The sequence below is a fragment of the Pogoniulus pusillus genome, chromosome 4 (genome assembly GCF_015220805.1).
Source record: "Pogoniulus pusillus isolate bPogPus1 chromosome 4, bPogPus1.pri, whole genome shotgun sequence".
NCBI lineage: Eukaryota > Metazoa > Chordata > Aves > Piciformes > Lybiidae > Pogoniulus > Pogoniulus pusillus.
Window position 1 is genome coordinate 4,530,630 of NC_087267.1, and position 15,839 is coordinate 4,546,468.

Consider the following 15,839-nt stretch of genomic DNA (forward strand, 5'->3'; position numbering starts at 1 on the left):
AACAGGGATGCTCAGATTAGAAGCTGGCCATCTGCAGACTGCCAAGAGCCCACCCCACCTTCCTCTTGCTGAGTTTGTTCCCCAGTCATGACACTGCACAGTGCTGCCTGCAGTGCTGGCTCTGCTAGTACCCAGCCCCAGTGCTCTTGGGAGGTCATGGCAGACAGCAGGGTGGTGGTATGTAGTTCATCTTTACAGTATGGATACAGCATAGTAGCAGGGCACTTTATCCTATAGGTATTATCTACACTGGATTTTGTTTTGCAGTGTTTGTTTTCAGAGGTTCTAAAGAGAAACAGTGCACTGATTTGACTCGTTGAACTATCACTTAGTAATGACAACATTATGCTGCTTATTTGTCACTCTATGTAGAAATGGACATAGGGGTATGGAGATCAACTTTCATGTGGGAAAATTCTTCAAATACAAACCTACCAAATTCTGGCAAGGAAGTGGAGGAATATAGTATCTAAGAGGTAGATGAAGGAGAAACAGAAAAGTGAAGTGCCAGGCAGAATGTCAGAACCTTGACATGGACTTAGAAAACTGAAGAGAAACAGGAAAATCCTGGTAGACAGTAGCATAAGACTCCAAAATTGGATTTTTAGAAAAACTTTGGTTTTGAAAGACAAATTAAATGTTAAATGAAAATTTATATGCATTACACCTGTGGCCCCCTCCTTTAAGCAAGTCTATGTTATTGTAAGCCTATTGCCATTATTACTTCATAACTCATGTGACAGAGAACTGTATCTTTCTCTCTGTAATGGAATGTTGTTCCCCTGAAATGAAAAACTGATCTGTTTTCCTGAGAATACCACAGCACTGCTAAGGACTTAATGAAGTGTAAAATTGAACTTATATAATCCATAAATAAGCAAAAAGAATTCAGGCCCTTAGATATAAAAATGTAGGGTTTTTTTGCACGATCCAAGCATTTGAATTTTTTCCTGTGATTAATTACAGGGTTCTTGATTACAAATACACTCTCACTCACCGATAAAACCTGAGTCTGATGCTAAAACTTCCACAGAATTTAAGAAATTATTAAGGACAAGATCAAGCTTCATGCTGTAATTTCAAATTATATCATATTTACCAGCAGCTGGAAGAAGTAAATCTGGCTGTGAAATCAGTAAGATTTGTTTGTTAGGCATTTCCATATTTTTATGAGCATTAAGAAGCAAGGGAATTCCATCACCACAAGTCCTTTGAAATCAAACTCCAAGCAACCATAAGAAATTAAGTTTCAAAATCAATTGATACTGATTTATAAACAATTTATTTGGCTCGTTTGATTGTTTCCTTAACACTCTGGCTGTGTGTGGATTGCTTTTGGGAGGATGCTTGAGCCATAGAGAAATAATACCAAACATGGTTTTATTTCCCTACATCATATTGCTAAAAGATACACTTGTGAGATTTGAAATCAGGCAGGTGTTTTTCAGAATACTCTTAGAGTTAAATAAAAATTAACATGCAATTTTTCACAGGCAATATTTACAAGGAATGGAGAACTACATTATGTAAAATATCAGTAGCAAAGAACATGCTGAAGGTTACTGCAGTGATATTGAAGTTTCATTTTAGCATGTTTTCACAGTCATGCATTTTAACTGGTTTGCAAACAAACTTCTTCAAATATAGATTTTCAGCTAAAAGTGGCCATTAAGTTCAAAAGATTACTTACCTGGGTCCTCCAAAGGCATATCAACAATGACTTGGTCACTGTATTTTCCATACAGACCATTAGAGCAAACAGCAACTATCTGAAGAACATAACTTGTATTGGGCAGCAGATTATTTAGAATTGCCCCCTAAAAGAAAAAAAGAAAAATCCTTGCAAATGATTGTAAATATATGAAAATGCTCATTTTTTTTCATATGAACTGTAAAGTTCTTTTCTCCTAGGACTCTGTGTTTTTCATATTTTACTGTCACAAACATTTTTCAGTCAACTATGTAACTATTTTACACTGAACTTTAGTTTGGGTGACACCATCTCTAAGTTTTGAGTCTTTAAACAAGTAGGGAGGAACAGATCACCTAAGTAAAATACCATGAAGCTTTACTTAGTAACTTAAGGTTTTATAACAGTATGACTCTACTGAGTCGTATTAGCTGTTTGTGCAGGTCATTTCTTGAACATCAGTGAGCAGTGAAGTGCAGATCACAACTAATCAACTCAGGGTTTTACAGCTAAGGAACTCCAAGCCTGACATGGTCATTAACTTTTGGGGATAATACAGGGAAATCAGAAGAGCCTCCTGTCTTCTGGACAAGAGGTCCTCTTTATGGCTTTGCAGCTATAAACTGAAGCTAAACTTCTGTGAGCTGTAGCCAAAGAAGTAATTTTTTATTGAATCAGCTCCCAGCTACTATTTAAACCCTTAAGAAAATTAACAGTGAGTGTTTCCTATCACCCCTTTATACGAAATTTGAAGAGTTTACAGTTACCAAGTCCTGATACCCATCTGTCAGAAACTCATGCTTAGTCTGGTCTTCTCCATCCAACTGTTGATAAAACACAGCAAATCTTTCAATTGTGGTGTCGTATACAACCCGAGGCCTTTCCCACGTAACGAGAAGACTGGTATAATTCTTTGGATCAGATTGAACATTTTCAGGTTCTGAGCTGCAAACTGGAATACAGAGGGAAAAAAAAAAAAGATTTTTATTAAACAGTGCAAATGGTCACTAAGATCTTGATTCATCTCCTGAGAAAATGAATACCCATTTCTAGATTCCCGCTTACCTGAGAAGTCATGCATTATGACCAGAATCAGTACTTTAGGTTTTATTTGAGGACTGAGTCCATCAGTCCATGTCCCTCCCTTTCTACATCAAGTTTTGTGGAATATTAATACCCATTTCCCAAGAAATAAAATATAAACCACAAGACATAAAGATTCACATATGTGTCCTGGGGATGAAACCCCCACTATTGCTCTGTCTTTATGTGGGTCTACCAGAGTAGCATTAGAAGAGCTTCACAACGTCTCACTCTAATCTACAGTAGATTGTTTTTAAAGGTTAAAAGTAAACCTATCACACTTGCATGTCCTCTCAAGGATGCCTCAACCTTTTTATAGTACCTGAAGAAGATACAAAAGGCAAAAGAGAGGAGGATAAGAAATGGCTATGTCAGCAGCTAGTGATTTAATGTTGTATTTAGAGGCATTATTTAGTCATCTGCTGAAGAAATCTGATCAGAGTGCTGCGGTCCTGGTTCTGGCTCAAGCACACTTTCTTTGAGAGCCTGGAACAGGAACTCCAGAAGAAGCCTGGTCAGGCAGCTCTTCTTTTCAAGTTGTGCCAGGGTAGGTATAGGCTGGATATTAGGAAGAAGTTCTTCACAGAGAGAGTGATTTCCCATTGGAATGGGCTGCCCAGGGAGGTGGTGGAGGCACCGTCCATGGGGGTCTTCAAGAAAAGACTGGATGAGGCACTTAGTGCCATGGTCTAGTTGATTAGACAGGGCTGGGTGCTAGGTTGGACTGGCTGATCTTGGAGGTCTCTTCCAACCTGGTTGATTCTATGATTCTTTTGTGTATCCCAGCCTTTCCCCTCCAGTACTCTTCATCTTCCTTAAGTAAGATGAATGTTTTGACAGTACTCTAAACATACAGATGCACTGATCACAAATGTGCTAGAAATTTACTCAGGCACTGCTGTTTGGTTTTTAAATTCCCTAGATACCTGTGTGGGGCTTAAAAATATGTATGAGGTCAAAGGTAGACTCCCTTATATAAAAAATCACATTAGCAAAACCCACAATCTATTTAGCTGAAGCTCACTGAAAAATGACCAGCAAGTTGTGACAAATAGGAAAATAAAACAACATCATTTACAGTTGCATTGTTCCTGGCTAGCTTGGGTCTGAGCTCAGAAATTATTCTTCCATTCTCTCATCCTCCTTTGTGCCAGTGCAGGAAACTATGTCTCTTTCAGACACGGTAGTGAAGAATGGAGATGACTGTCAAAAGGGGTCATGTAGCTTTGGTTCCCAACTTGAAAGCGCAGTAACTGGACTTGCTCTGATGTCTCCGAACGAGGGCCAGAGATCTCTGACATTTCCCATTTTAAGTCCTCTCTTACCACTTTGAAACTGCATGGTTATTGCACTTTGTTTGGAATGTTCAGAGGGGCCATCTGCTGCTGCCCTGGCTTTTGGGAAGTTCCTTTCAATGCGCTGAATTTCCATTCACATGCAATTTAATACGTATCAAAAAGTCATATTATTCAGTCTACTGCTTCATTTATTACCTCATTGCTACAGCTTTAACTTATCAGACTTGTCAAAATAACTACTGGTAATAGACTATTGAAAGATTCATGTACTAATTCACTAAGCAGCCAAGAGGAAAGGGACCTGGGGCTACTGATAGACAGTAAGCTGAAGATGAGCCAGCAGTGTGCCCAGGTGGCCAAGAGAGCCCGTGGCATCCTGGCCTGCATCAGGAATGGTGTGGTCAGCAGGAGCAGGGAGGTCATTCTGCCCCTGTACTCTGCACTGGTTAGACCTCACCTTGAGTACTGTGTTCAGTTCTGGGCCCCCCAGTTTAGGAGGGACATTGAGATGCTTGAGCGTGTCCAGAGAAGGGCGACGAGGCTGGGGAGAGGCCTTGAGCACAGCCCTACGAGGAGAGGCTGAGGGAGCTGGGATTGGTTAGCCTGGAGAAGAGGAGGCTCAGGGGTGACCTTATTGCTGTCTACAACTACCTGAGGGGAGGTTGTGGCCAGGAGGAGGTTGCTCTCTTCTCTCAGGTGGCCAGCACCAGAACAAGAGGACACAGCCTCAGGCTGCGCCAGGGGAAATTTAGGCTGGAGGTGAGGAGAAAGTTCTTCACTGAGAGAGTCATTGGACACTGGAATGGGCTGCCCGGGGAGGTGGTGGAGTCGCCGTCCCTGGAGCTGTTCAAGGCAGGATTGGACGTGGCACTTGGTGCCATGGTCTAGCCTTGAGCTCTGTGGTAAAGGGTTGGACTTGATGATATGTGAGGTCTCTTCCAACCCTGATGATACTGTGGTAAGTACAATACGCCTGGTGGACAATTCTGCATTTCAATTTGAAAGGACAAAAATGCTTCACGTTAACTTTGCAATTCGCCACTTGACCACAGGAGGGCACTCAAACCCCTCACGAAATATGTATTGGGCCCTCCTCCGCTCGGCAGGCTGGTGGGCAGGTTTGGGCAGCTCTGCCAACAGCTACTCGATGGGAGAGAAGCACCGATACCTTCTTATTTGTGTGTATGGGCAGTAGTAGCCTGTAATTGACTTGAACTCTGTAGCTGGACAGCCTTTGAATGTACGATGCTATGTATCTGACATGCCGTTTTATTGGTTATATTGGATTATTTTAATTGACATACAGTGTAAAAAAACCCCAAACACCTCAAGTTGTGTACATCTCATTGTTACTAAGCCTTGTACTGCCACCTCATTTCCAGCAGATGGCAAAAGGCAATCATTAGACCAGTAAACACTACTCCTTTCTCAGTTCTGAGTATTAGTTGACACACTTCAGCTATTTCTTTTCAAGTGTTTACAATAACTCCCCAGATGCCTTTTCACAGCCTAAGTAACAAGCTTCTCTCTGACACAAACCCTTCTCCACTGTCCTTCCTTCATCTGTGAAGGAATTTTGTTCTGAAATCTCTGACTACGGTCATAGAATCATAGAATCAACCAGGTTGGAAGAGACCTCCAAGGTCATCCAGTCCAACCTAGCACCCAGCCCTATCCAGTCAACTAGACCATGGCACTAAGTGCCTCATCCAGGCTTTTCTTGAACACCTCCAGGGATGATGCCTCCACCACCTCCCTGGGCAGCCCATTCCAATGCCAATCACTCTCTCTGGGAAGAACTTCCTCCTAACATCCAGCCTAGACTTTTCCCGGCACAACTTGAGACTGTGTCCCCTTGTTCTCTTGCTGGTTGCCTGGGAGAAGAGGCCACCCCCCACCTGGCTACAGCCTCCCTTCTGAGAGTGACACAGTTGCAGTAACAGTTAAGTGTAATTCTGAGATAGCACTTGTATAACTCAGGATTTTTATCTATATTTGTTGTTTTATCCTACTTTTAGTTGACATATTTTATCTCTTAAATCCAGATTTTCAATTGTGGAAGTCATAAAATCACTTCATTTACATCAGGACATTCAAGGGTCCTGTCAGTGCTGCAAAAAGCAGTTCTTCAGTATTACAAATCCACTCTAATTCTTTGAGAGAGCTGAAGTAGGAGGAGGAATTCATAGAGAGTATCTGTAATTCATTTACTGGCCAGCCTAGCTCTAAGCTGTGACATACAGCAGTGATGGGTGGCCAAGAAGTTTAAAAGCATCCTGACTAGAAGCAGTGTCGCTGGCAGGAATAGGAAAGTGACTGTGCCCCTGTACTCAGCACTGGTGAGGCTGCACCTTGAATACTGTCTTCATTCTTGGGCCACTCACTCCAAGAAAGACATTGAGGTACCGGAGCATGTCTAGGGAAGGGCAACAAAGATGATGACAGGTCTAGAGCACAAGTCTTATGAGGAGTGGCTGAGAGAACTGGAGTCATTTAGGTTGAAGAAAAGGAGGTTCAGAGAAAAACTTATCATTCTCTAAAAGTACCTCAAAGGAAGTGAGTGTTGGTCTCCTCTCCCAAGTAACAAGTGTTAAGATGTGAGGAAGTAGCCTCAAGTTGCAGCAGGGGAGATTTAAGTAGGATATGAGGAAAAAATTCACCACTAAAATGGTTGTAAAGCATTGATACAGGCTGGTCAGGGAAGAGGCTGAATCACCATCTTTGGGGGTAGAAGGTGTATAGATACTGTGTTCAGGGACATGGTTTAGTAGTAGAATGGGCAGTGGGAGGATTATGGTTGGATTCAATGATGTAAAAGGTGTTTTCCAGCCTGTAATGATAAGCAGGCTTGAGGAATTAAGTATTTCCTACATCCTCAGTAGGGCAGTGCTCATACACCAACAATGTTGAGCTTATTACTCTCCAAAAATTCCTGACAATATATTGCTGAAAGTAGCTTATAATTGAATGGAAAGATTCTTTAGGCCCTCTAAAGAAACTTATCTCTGCTTAAGAAGTGCCATGTATTTGTAACAGGAATAAATCAAGCACTTAATCTCACTGCCTAATGAGAGTCTGCACTGAATCCAACAGGAGAAAATTTGGTTTCTAAGTTTCACAACACAAGGTAATTTTTCAGTTAACTACTTGAGTAAGCCTTACTCTTGCCATTAGTCTTACATGGCCTAAAGGGATTTTAAAGATTATTTTAGCCTGGAGAAGAGGAGGCTCAGGGGAGACCTCATTGCTGCCTACAACTACCTGAAGGGGCATTGTAGCCAGGTGGGGGGTGGCCTCTTCTCCCAGGCAACCAGCAATAGAACAAGGGGACACAGTCTCAAGTTGTGCCAGGGTAGGTGTAGGCTGGATATTAGGAAGAAGTTCTTCACAGAGAGAGTTATTTGCATTGGAATGGGCTGCCCAGGGAGGTGGTGGAGGCACCGTCCCTGGGGGTCTTCAAGAGAAGCCTGGATGAGGCACTTAGTGCCATGGTCTGGTTGATTGGTTAGGGCTGGGTGATAGGTTGGACTGGATGAGCTTGGAGGTCTCTTCCAACCTGCTTGATTCTATGGTTCTATGATTCTATGACTTTTTCACTGTTGACTGCAAGAACTTTGTGACATTAAATATGAATTACATAAGCCTATTTTCCCTTGGCATTCGTGTTACAGTATTTACATATCATCATTTAATAATTCTTAGCTGATTTTACTTAAATTCTATTAAAATGAACATGAAAATATAAACACTCTAATACTGCAAATTAAACTAATCCTATGACTGCATTTGTTTGCATATATATATATAGCCATGTGGGTGTACATAAATATGTGCACATGATGTTGTTACATTTACACAGTGCACATAAATACAGAAATGTGGAACACATACATATAGGAAGATTTTTTTTTAGTGATCCCCATATTTATGGCAAAACCAGAACTGACTGACAATTTCTTACTTTAAATACCTAATTTGGAATAAATGCTGCCACAGCAAGGTGAGTGTAGGACACTCTTGCTTTAGCCTTAGTAGACTGAAACCCATTTTTTTCAATATTATACACACAGAGAAATTTTGGATGCTCTGTGCAAGATATTTGAAAATGGAAGCACTTTTAATTTTGAATCAGTGTAAAGATCTTAATATCCTTATCTGTATGGATAATTCAGATAAGAAAGAAGATACACAGCATCTGATACAGTGCAGAAATGAGACTGGTTGAAAGCAATCTGCCAAAGAGTTTTAATGGACACACTGCTTTGGGCAAGAGAGATGTTGAGGTGCTGGAATGTGTCCAGAGAAGGGTGACAAAGCTGGTGAAAGCCCTGGAACACAAACCCTATGAGGAGAGGCTGAGGGAGCTGGGGTTGTTTAGCTTAGAGAAGAGGAGGCTCAGGGGTGACTTCGTTGCTGTCTACAACTACCTGAAGGGACATTGTAGCCAGGTGGGGGGTGGCCTCTTCTCCCAGGCAACCAGCAATAGAACAAGGGGACACAGTCTCAAGTTGTGCCAAGGGAGGTATAGGTTGGATGTGAGGAGAAAGTTCTTGCCAGAGAGAGTGATTGGCATTGGAATGGGCTGCCCAGGGAGGTGGTGGAGTCACCATCCCTGGAGGTGTTCAAGAGAAGACTGGATGAGGCACTTAGTGCCATGGTCTAGTTGACTGGCTATGGCTGGGTGCTAGGTTGGACTGGATGGTCTTGGAGGTCTCTTCCAACCTGGTTGATTCTATGATTCTACATGGAAGGCTCCTTCAGGTGTCAGCACACAGAATGACCGGGAAGAAGCAGAGGCCTGTCTCAGCTTGTCTTTTTGTCAGTCTCTATGGTAAACTAGATTAGGATGGCACAGCTGAAAATAGCAGTGACTGAGCTCCAGGATCAAGGCCAAGGTCATGGCTGTGATGCAAGCACCTGAGAAGCAACTGAATTGCAGGTGTTGGAAGAAGTCTCAGTCTGTCTTCAAAGATCCTTTGCCTGTGACATTTTTTCACTGTAGATTGATGCCTGTGTGCTAGTTTGAGAAAGATTTGACTATTTTAAGGAGAGAAACTATATTATAGGCTGCGAAAAGGAAATAATGTTGATGTCTACTTCACTCATAGGCTTGCTGAGATGCATGAAAACAGCAACATGAACACAGATAAGACAGTATCTCTCTCCATCGGGGTCAGTGCCCCTGCTTTTCTCCCTGGTCTGCTTCCGTGTAACTAATTCTTCTGCTTCTAACTCCCCTTGCCGATCCTCCAAACTCATCTTGTGCCCAAGGTACACTCTGAGGTAAGGTAGAGGGTTGAAAGAAGGTGGAAGGGTGGTTGGGAGCCCCTCCTGGTGACTGATTTCTGGGAGGGCTGTTGTGCTTCTGTATTAGCTTTAACTTGTATATTTCTGTATATAGCTATACATGTATTTGTGATGTATTGTAAATATGTGCTTGTATATTGTGCTAAGCTGTGAATAAAACATGTCATTCCTTAACTTCTAGACAGCTGAGTCTAGTCTGGGTGATTTCATAAGGGGGATGGGGGTGGGTAACTCCCAAACCATCACAACCTGTTCACAAAGGATAGAGGAGATTCATTTCCTTCTGACATGTACACATGAAGGAGTGGTCTTTATTACAGTGACCTATCCCCCAGCTACCTTATTTAAATAGAAGAATTTGAGGAAATATGACCTTTCTTTAAGTTAGAACAAACAAAAAATGTTTATTATAAGTCTATTTGGAAACAGAAATGTATTTAAGTATGATAATTTGCTTGATTGCTGCAGCTCAGTGTCACAATCCTGCAAGCTTCAAATTTCCAGGTGCTACTCTGTACCTAAACAAAACCCCACTGCTAAAACAGGTATCTCTTGGCTTAGATCAGTACAAAAATATGCATATTATGGGCACACATCTGAGGTGCCCATGACAAGCTGAGGTCAGAACGAGGGTGTCATGGACTGGTTAGAGAAATGCAAAGCAGTAAAGCTGTCCTTTGCGCTGCTGTGGTGAAACAGTGTGACATACCTGTGCAGGGAGTTTGACCCTCCAGCAGTTCTGAGCAATGAACATCCCCTAGCTTGTACACAAGTTTCATACATGGGATCCTTCCATCAGGAAAACAAACACTCTTCCTAACAAGGTGTGAATTAAAATGAAACCACACTTCTTTCTGAAGAACACCTACACCATGTTTCATTCATCTATGTGTAATTTAGCACAGAGCAGTACAACTGAGTTTAAGAATCTATAGGCCTCCCTACCCAAGTAGCAAGAAAATGCCCCCAAATTAGATGTTTACTATTTATTCCTCTGTGCTTCTGAGTATAGAATCATAGAATCAACTAGGTTGGAAGAGACCTCCAAGATCATCCAGTACAACCTATCACTCAGCCCTAGCCAGTCAACCAGACCATGGCACTAAGTGCCTCATCCAGGCTTTTCTTGAACACCTCCAGGGACGGTGACTCCACCACCTCCCTGGGCAGCCCATTCCAATGGGAAATCAGTCTCTCTGTGAAGAACTTCCTTCAAATATCCATCACAACTTGAGACTGTGTAGAAATCACTGACTTTCATACTTAGTAATAGACTTTTCTCTCCTTTACACAACACCCTGTTTTGATCATATAACCGTCACACACTTCCCTGAGGTTTTAGGTAAAAAAGAACAGTCTGGCTTCTGAGATTCTTTCCATCTATTACTTTCTCAGCAGATGAAGTGAAATGAATTTGGTGACCTCACTTCAACAGCCTCTGTTGGAAAAACATCCACATTACACAACAAAGAGCCAAATGGGTTTGTAAAACAAAATCCTCCTTCGGCCCCTGAAAAGGCAGCTTTAAGTCTGCAACACATTAAAAGGGCAGTGCAAGAAAGCTTGAACTGATGTGATCTTCACCGAATGTTTGGTCAAGACAGGCATTTAGTTTTCCATTCCATTTAATCTGACATGTTTTATGATTGCTAGGTTTCTTTTTTCTCTGAAGTGACAGATTCACGAGTAATAATACATCCTGCTAGTTTCTACACAATGTAAAAAGAATATCTTCATACTAGGGTGATCCTTCTACTGAAAATTGTCTTTCAACCTGTGACAAGAATGACTATTCAGTAAATACCTGCTTCATGGATTTCTTCTTGTCCAGTGTAAGAGGAAAACACTTGCCCAAAAAACTTATACTGCTGCTCTCTAAAGTTGTTTTGCAGGTAGTCCATCAGCATAACATAGCCAGACTGCTGCATTGTAAGGACTTCACAGAATACTGCTAACTGCAAGAGGTGAGAAAAAAAAAACAGAAGTCATAACAAATTCACTATATTCTTCTAGCAGATGAAAAAAAAACAAACCAAACAAAACATGGGAGTAAGATGTTGGGTAAGGTTTCCCATTTGAGCTCTCTCAAGTGGCACTGAACTTTTGTTCCACTGTACCAGGGGTGCCTGAACTGCAGCATACTGTTCCAGAAACAGCCTGTCACAGATGCTTGAATACAAAGAGGAACAGAGAAGTTTGTGGAACTTCTGTGACAGCAGAGAGACAGTTTGTTCTGCACAAACTGAGCACATAGCTTCTACAGCATCTAATGGTTTACTCCATATGTATTTCTCAACCACTTTGATGTCGGAGCTATGCTTTGCGCAGTCACCACCACGTAGATTTCTCTATCTGTGCTAGAAGTCCAGACAGCCTGCAGAGTTAGGCAGCGTGTTCTTAATCCCCTCAAAGGAAAAAGTAAAAACAAAGGGAAAAAAACCCAACCAAAAAAACCCCACAAAAAAAACCAACCCCACAAAAAAAAACCCAAACTCACTTAGAATCCAGTCATGAAGTAAAAAAGGGAAAAGATAACACAGTTAAGTAATACAAATTATTTTTAATTTAATGGCTGCATAAACAGTTTAAAACTAGTTAAAAGAAAAGCCAGGCTTTTGGGGGCTGGCAAGGAGTATCAGGAGCTTTTACCATATGCATGGTAACTGCTTTTCTTTGTTAGTATGTACAGTTGTTTGGATTTAATACAAATAGTAGTTACCTGGTCTTCAGAAATACTAATGGTGTCTTTAAATACAATCCATTCAACTGTTTCAGAGCAGGGAGGAGTTGATAAAGACCCATTGTAGGTGTAATATTTGTCTGTTGTATTTGGCAACAGGTTCAGCAAAATAAATGGTTCTAAGGCAGCCTGTTTTCCTGAAAAAAAAAAAGGAAGATAAAATATCTAGAGTTAGTTAAAATACTGCAGAAGCAATGAACAAATAGGAATCACACACTCTAGAAGAGTCACCATCATTGGAATGTGCTAATTCTGAGGGTCTTCAAACTTTGACTTCCAGAAAGACTAGCGTACAAAGAAATTGCAGAGCTTCATCTGTTTAGTTTGAGTAAGTACTGTTCACTAACAACTTTGTTTACTTGGGAAGGTGTAATGAGTTACTCCAGTAATAATCAGTACATTGGTTCACAAGAAGTTCACTTGCAAACACCCAAGTTCACTTGCAAACACCCAAGATGCCAAATCTTTGCCTCGCCCACAAACCTCTAAAATAGTATGTTACATCTCTGGTCTTGGGCTCATGTGACATGGCTTCAAAGTCTCTCTGAAATTGGTTGAGATTCTCACTGGACCACAGGAAATCACTGCCAGGGCAACTGTTGCCATTTTAGACCGTAGAGTTATATTGCTCATGATGGCAGAAGCAGAATTTCAGTGGAATGTGGATTTTTAAAATGGTGATAATACAGTAAGAAAAAGTAACAGTTTTACACAAAGCAGAGAAAGATGCAAAAGTCTCCTCCAAGTGTTCCTTTTCACAGGTCTGTAGTTTACCTGGTACTTGTCAACTGCAAGTATGCATGAGGAACTGCTAGGAATCCATCCACAGAGAGCTAAATTCATGCTGGTAAAAAAACTTAAGCTGCAAAAATCAGCAGCACAAACTACAGTACAAACTTCTCCAGGGTAGATTTTTTTTCAGTCTGTGAGTGCTATCAATCTCATGATAATTATATGCATTATTGTTTGATGCATCCAAAATATTTGTTTTATTCACCTTGGAATCACGTAGATCCTTACACACCTTACCTAAATCTGATATTACTGACTTTAAATGCCTCCCTATTTGATAAGTATTCACTTATGAACATCTAATGAATCTTCAGGCTGTGCATCAACTTGTGATTCTACAGGAACATTACTTCTTAAGCCCTGTACAGATTTCTGACCTGTCTTTATCTCATGAATTCGATGAGAGAACAAATCGCGTTAACAGTTTACTACAAATCACCGATGAATTTCTTTTGTACAGTGACAATTCCACTGAATTAAAGTTTAAGAGCTGGCTCCTCTCCTCCCTCTTACTGATGTGTCTTGAAAGGGGAACATTTAACAGTGTCAAGCAAAGCCCATCCTTCTATTTCTCCTGTCAACGTGTTGATCACCCTTCAAATAGAAGCTACTGTTGCTATGTGGTATGTGTGTAGTTAAATTCTTCTTTCAGTGGAAATGTATCTTCAGTCTGTTTCATAGAGATGGTTAGGGACAAGAAACTTCTAATTTATAGTAAGGATTCTGCTATATAGTTTGCAGTTTTGAAGTGTAAAATGCCCTTTAGTGTGATTGACAGCCAAAATTCTAAAAGAAAACACCTACAAAAAATGAGGAGAAACCAGGAGTTTGTCTGGGAGGAACAGGACTGCTCCTCTGCAGAGCATGAGAGCTAAGCAACTGAAATTCAAATAAGCCCAGCACAGATATGACTGACAAGGACAGATCATGTGCTAATCACTTTTACTCGGGAAGAACAACTTGATTTAGTAATGACCTATATTCTCCCAGCTCATTTACACTCTATTCAACAAAACAATGTTCTACTCACTGTTGTGCCATGTAGTGGCTTTATCTTGAATGCTGCTGCTGAGGCTTCCAAGGCTAAATGACATCATCTGCCTTGATACTCATACTCTTTCATGTTTCAAAGAAGATGGTATACAAAGATAATGAATTTTAACTGCTTTATATTTTCCCCTTTATGTCTTTGCAATTTATAAAGATTGATCTCTTTTGGATTTGTTGAGCAAGGACAACCTTGATTTTAGTGTTGTGCTTTTAAAAGCACCTTTTTACACTTTCAACCTCTCAATTTTAAAGGTCTTTGCAATGCTGAGGTATCATTACATGTAAGAAAAGTGAGACAAATTTAGCATGATACCCATGATGTAAGAAAACAGCCCTTGTTCAAGAAGTGTTCATTCATGTTTACTCTTGTGCTGAGACACTGTAAAACTGAGTTAGAAACAGAGCCTTGAACTTCCTGTCCACTTTAGGACCTGTCCTAAAGTCCACCTGCTCTGTCATAAAACCACAAGGAATTCTAAAGCACCAAAGTGTTAACGTTTGGTTTGTATAATGTTAGTACAAATATAATAGAATTGGATTATTTCAGATTTACACAGGAAATCTCTTGCTTGTATGACACATCTTGGACAGCTGCAACAGGATTATTTGACTTCCAATCACACATAAAAATGCAGAAATGTATGCTTAGAAAACTCACTAAAGAAACCAGGCATGCCATTTGATTTAGCATTTTAAGAGTTGCAAATCCTCATTGTATTTATTCATCTACACTTACCATTGTTGTTAAAAACATTCATCCTTAGATAAATGATAAATAAATAACGATAAATAAATGATAAACGATAAATAAATGCTAAAATCTCAGAATATCTCAAGTTGGAAGGGATCTAGGTAGTCCTACAAGAAACAATCAGTTGGACCTTAGAGTCCAACTGATTGTTTCTTGTAGGACTACTTAGAACCAGACAGGATGACTAAAAGCATCATCCAGATGTTCCCTGAACTGAGAGACTTGGTGCAGTAATCATTGTCCTGGGCAGCCACAACAGCCATCAACTACCCCCTCAGTGAAGAACCTTTTCCTAATGTCTGATCTGAAGTTCCCCTGATCCAGCTTCATTCCATTTCCTTGTGTCTTGGCGCTTGTCCCCGTAGACAGGAGATCAGTATCTCTACTCCCTCCCTGCTGCCTACTTTGAGGAAGCTGTAGCTTGTGATGAGGTCACCTTTCAGCCTTCTCTTCTCCAAGCTGAACAAACTGAGCAACTTCAGCTGCTCCTCTAAAGTCTTGCCTTTTAGTTCTTTCACCATCTTGGTCACTCTTCTTTGGAAGCACTCTAATAGTGTGAAGTCCTTCTGACATTAATGCATCTGCACAGTGCACAGTACTAACAGTGATGCTGCACCACTGCGGTGCAGAATGGGACAGTCGCCTCACTCAACAGGCCTGCTATGCTGTCCTTGATGTACCCCAGGACACGTCTGGCCAGGGCATAGGGGGAGGGACATGTTTCAGTTCATTATAGATGGTGTGCTTCTAGGCAAAGGTGGTAGGCAAGATAGCAGGAAATGGGCACAGAATGAATGTGAGGTCGTCAATTTAATTAGCCAGTGTAATCAGTGCGCATGGGGAACGGGGTACATGACCTGAAGACTGCCATGTGAATTGAACTCAAAACGTATATAAGTGATACAAGTTGTGTAAATAAACGTCTTCAACAGAGTAAACTGCAGAGTCCATGCCCTCTGTTTGCTATGAGGGCACACTTTTGACTCATAGTCAACTTGCTATCAACGGAACTCTCCCCTCCGGTCTCTTTCTGCAGGGGTGCTCTCCAACCAGTCATTCCCCAATTTGTACATACAACCAGGACTATCTCAGCCCAGGCGCAGAATTTGGCACTTGCTGATGTTAAAT

General features: G+C 41.1%; 1 protein-coding gene across 7 annotated transcripts in view; it reads right to left on the minus strand.

The window, feature by feature from the left end:
- PTPRZ1 (protein tyrosine phosphatase receptor type Z1) overlaps nt 1-15,839 on the minus strand; it is a 145,762-nt gene that overhangs the window by 50,561 nt on the left and 79,362 nt on the right. For all 7 annotated transcript variants that reach the window (XM_064142012.1, XM_064142010.1, XM_064142011.1 and 4 more), the window contains exons 7-10: nt 12,098-12,255; nt 11,183-11,333; nt 2,458-2,642; nt 1,691-1,817 (exon numbers count right to left, since the gene is read on the minus strand). In XM_064142012.1, the coding sequence (XP_063998082.1) occupies nt 1,691-1,817; nt 2,458-2,642; nt 11,183-11,333; nt 12,098-12,255 (621 nt within the window). The remainder of the gene's footprint in view (nt 1-1,690; nt 1,818-2,457; nt 2,643-11,182; nt 11,334-12,097; nt 12,256-15,839) is intronic.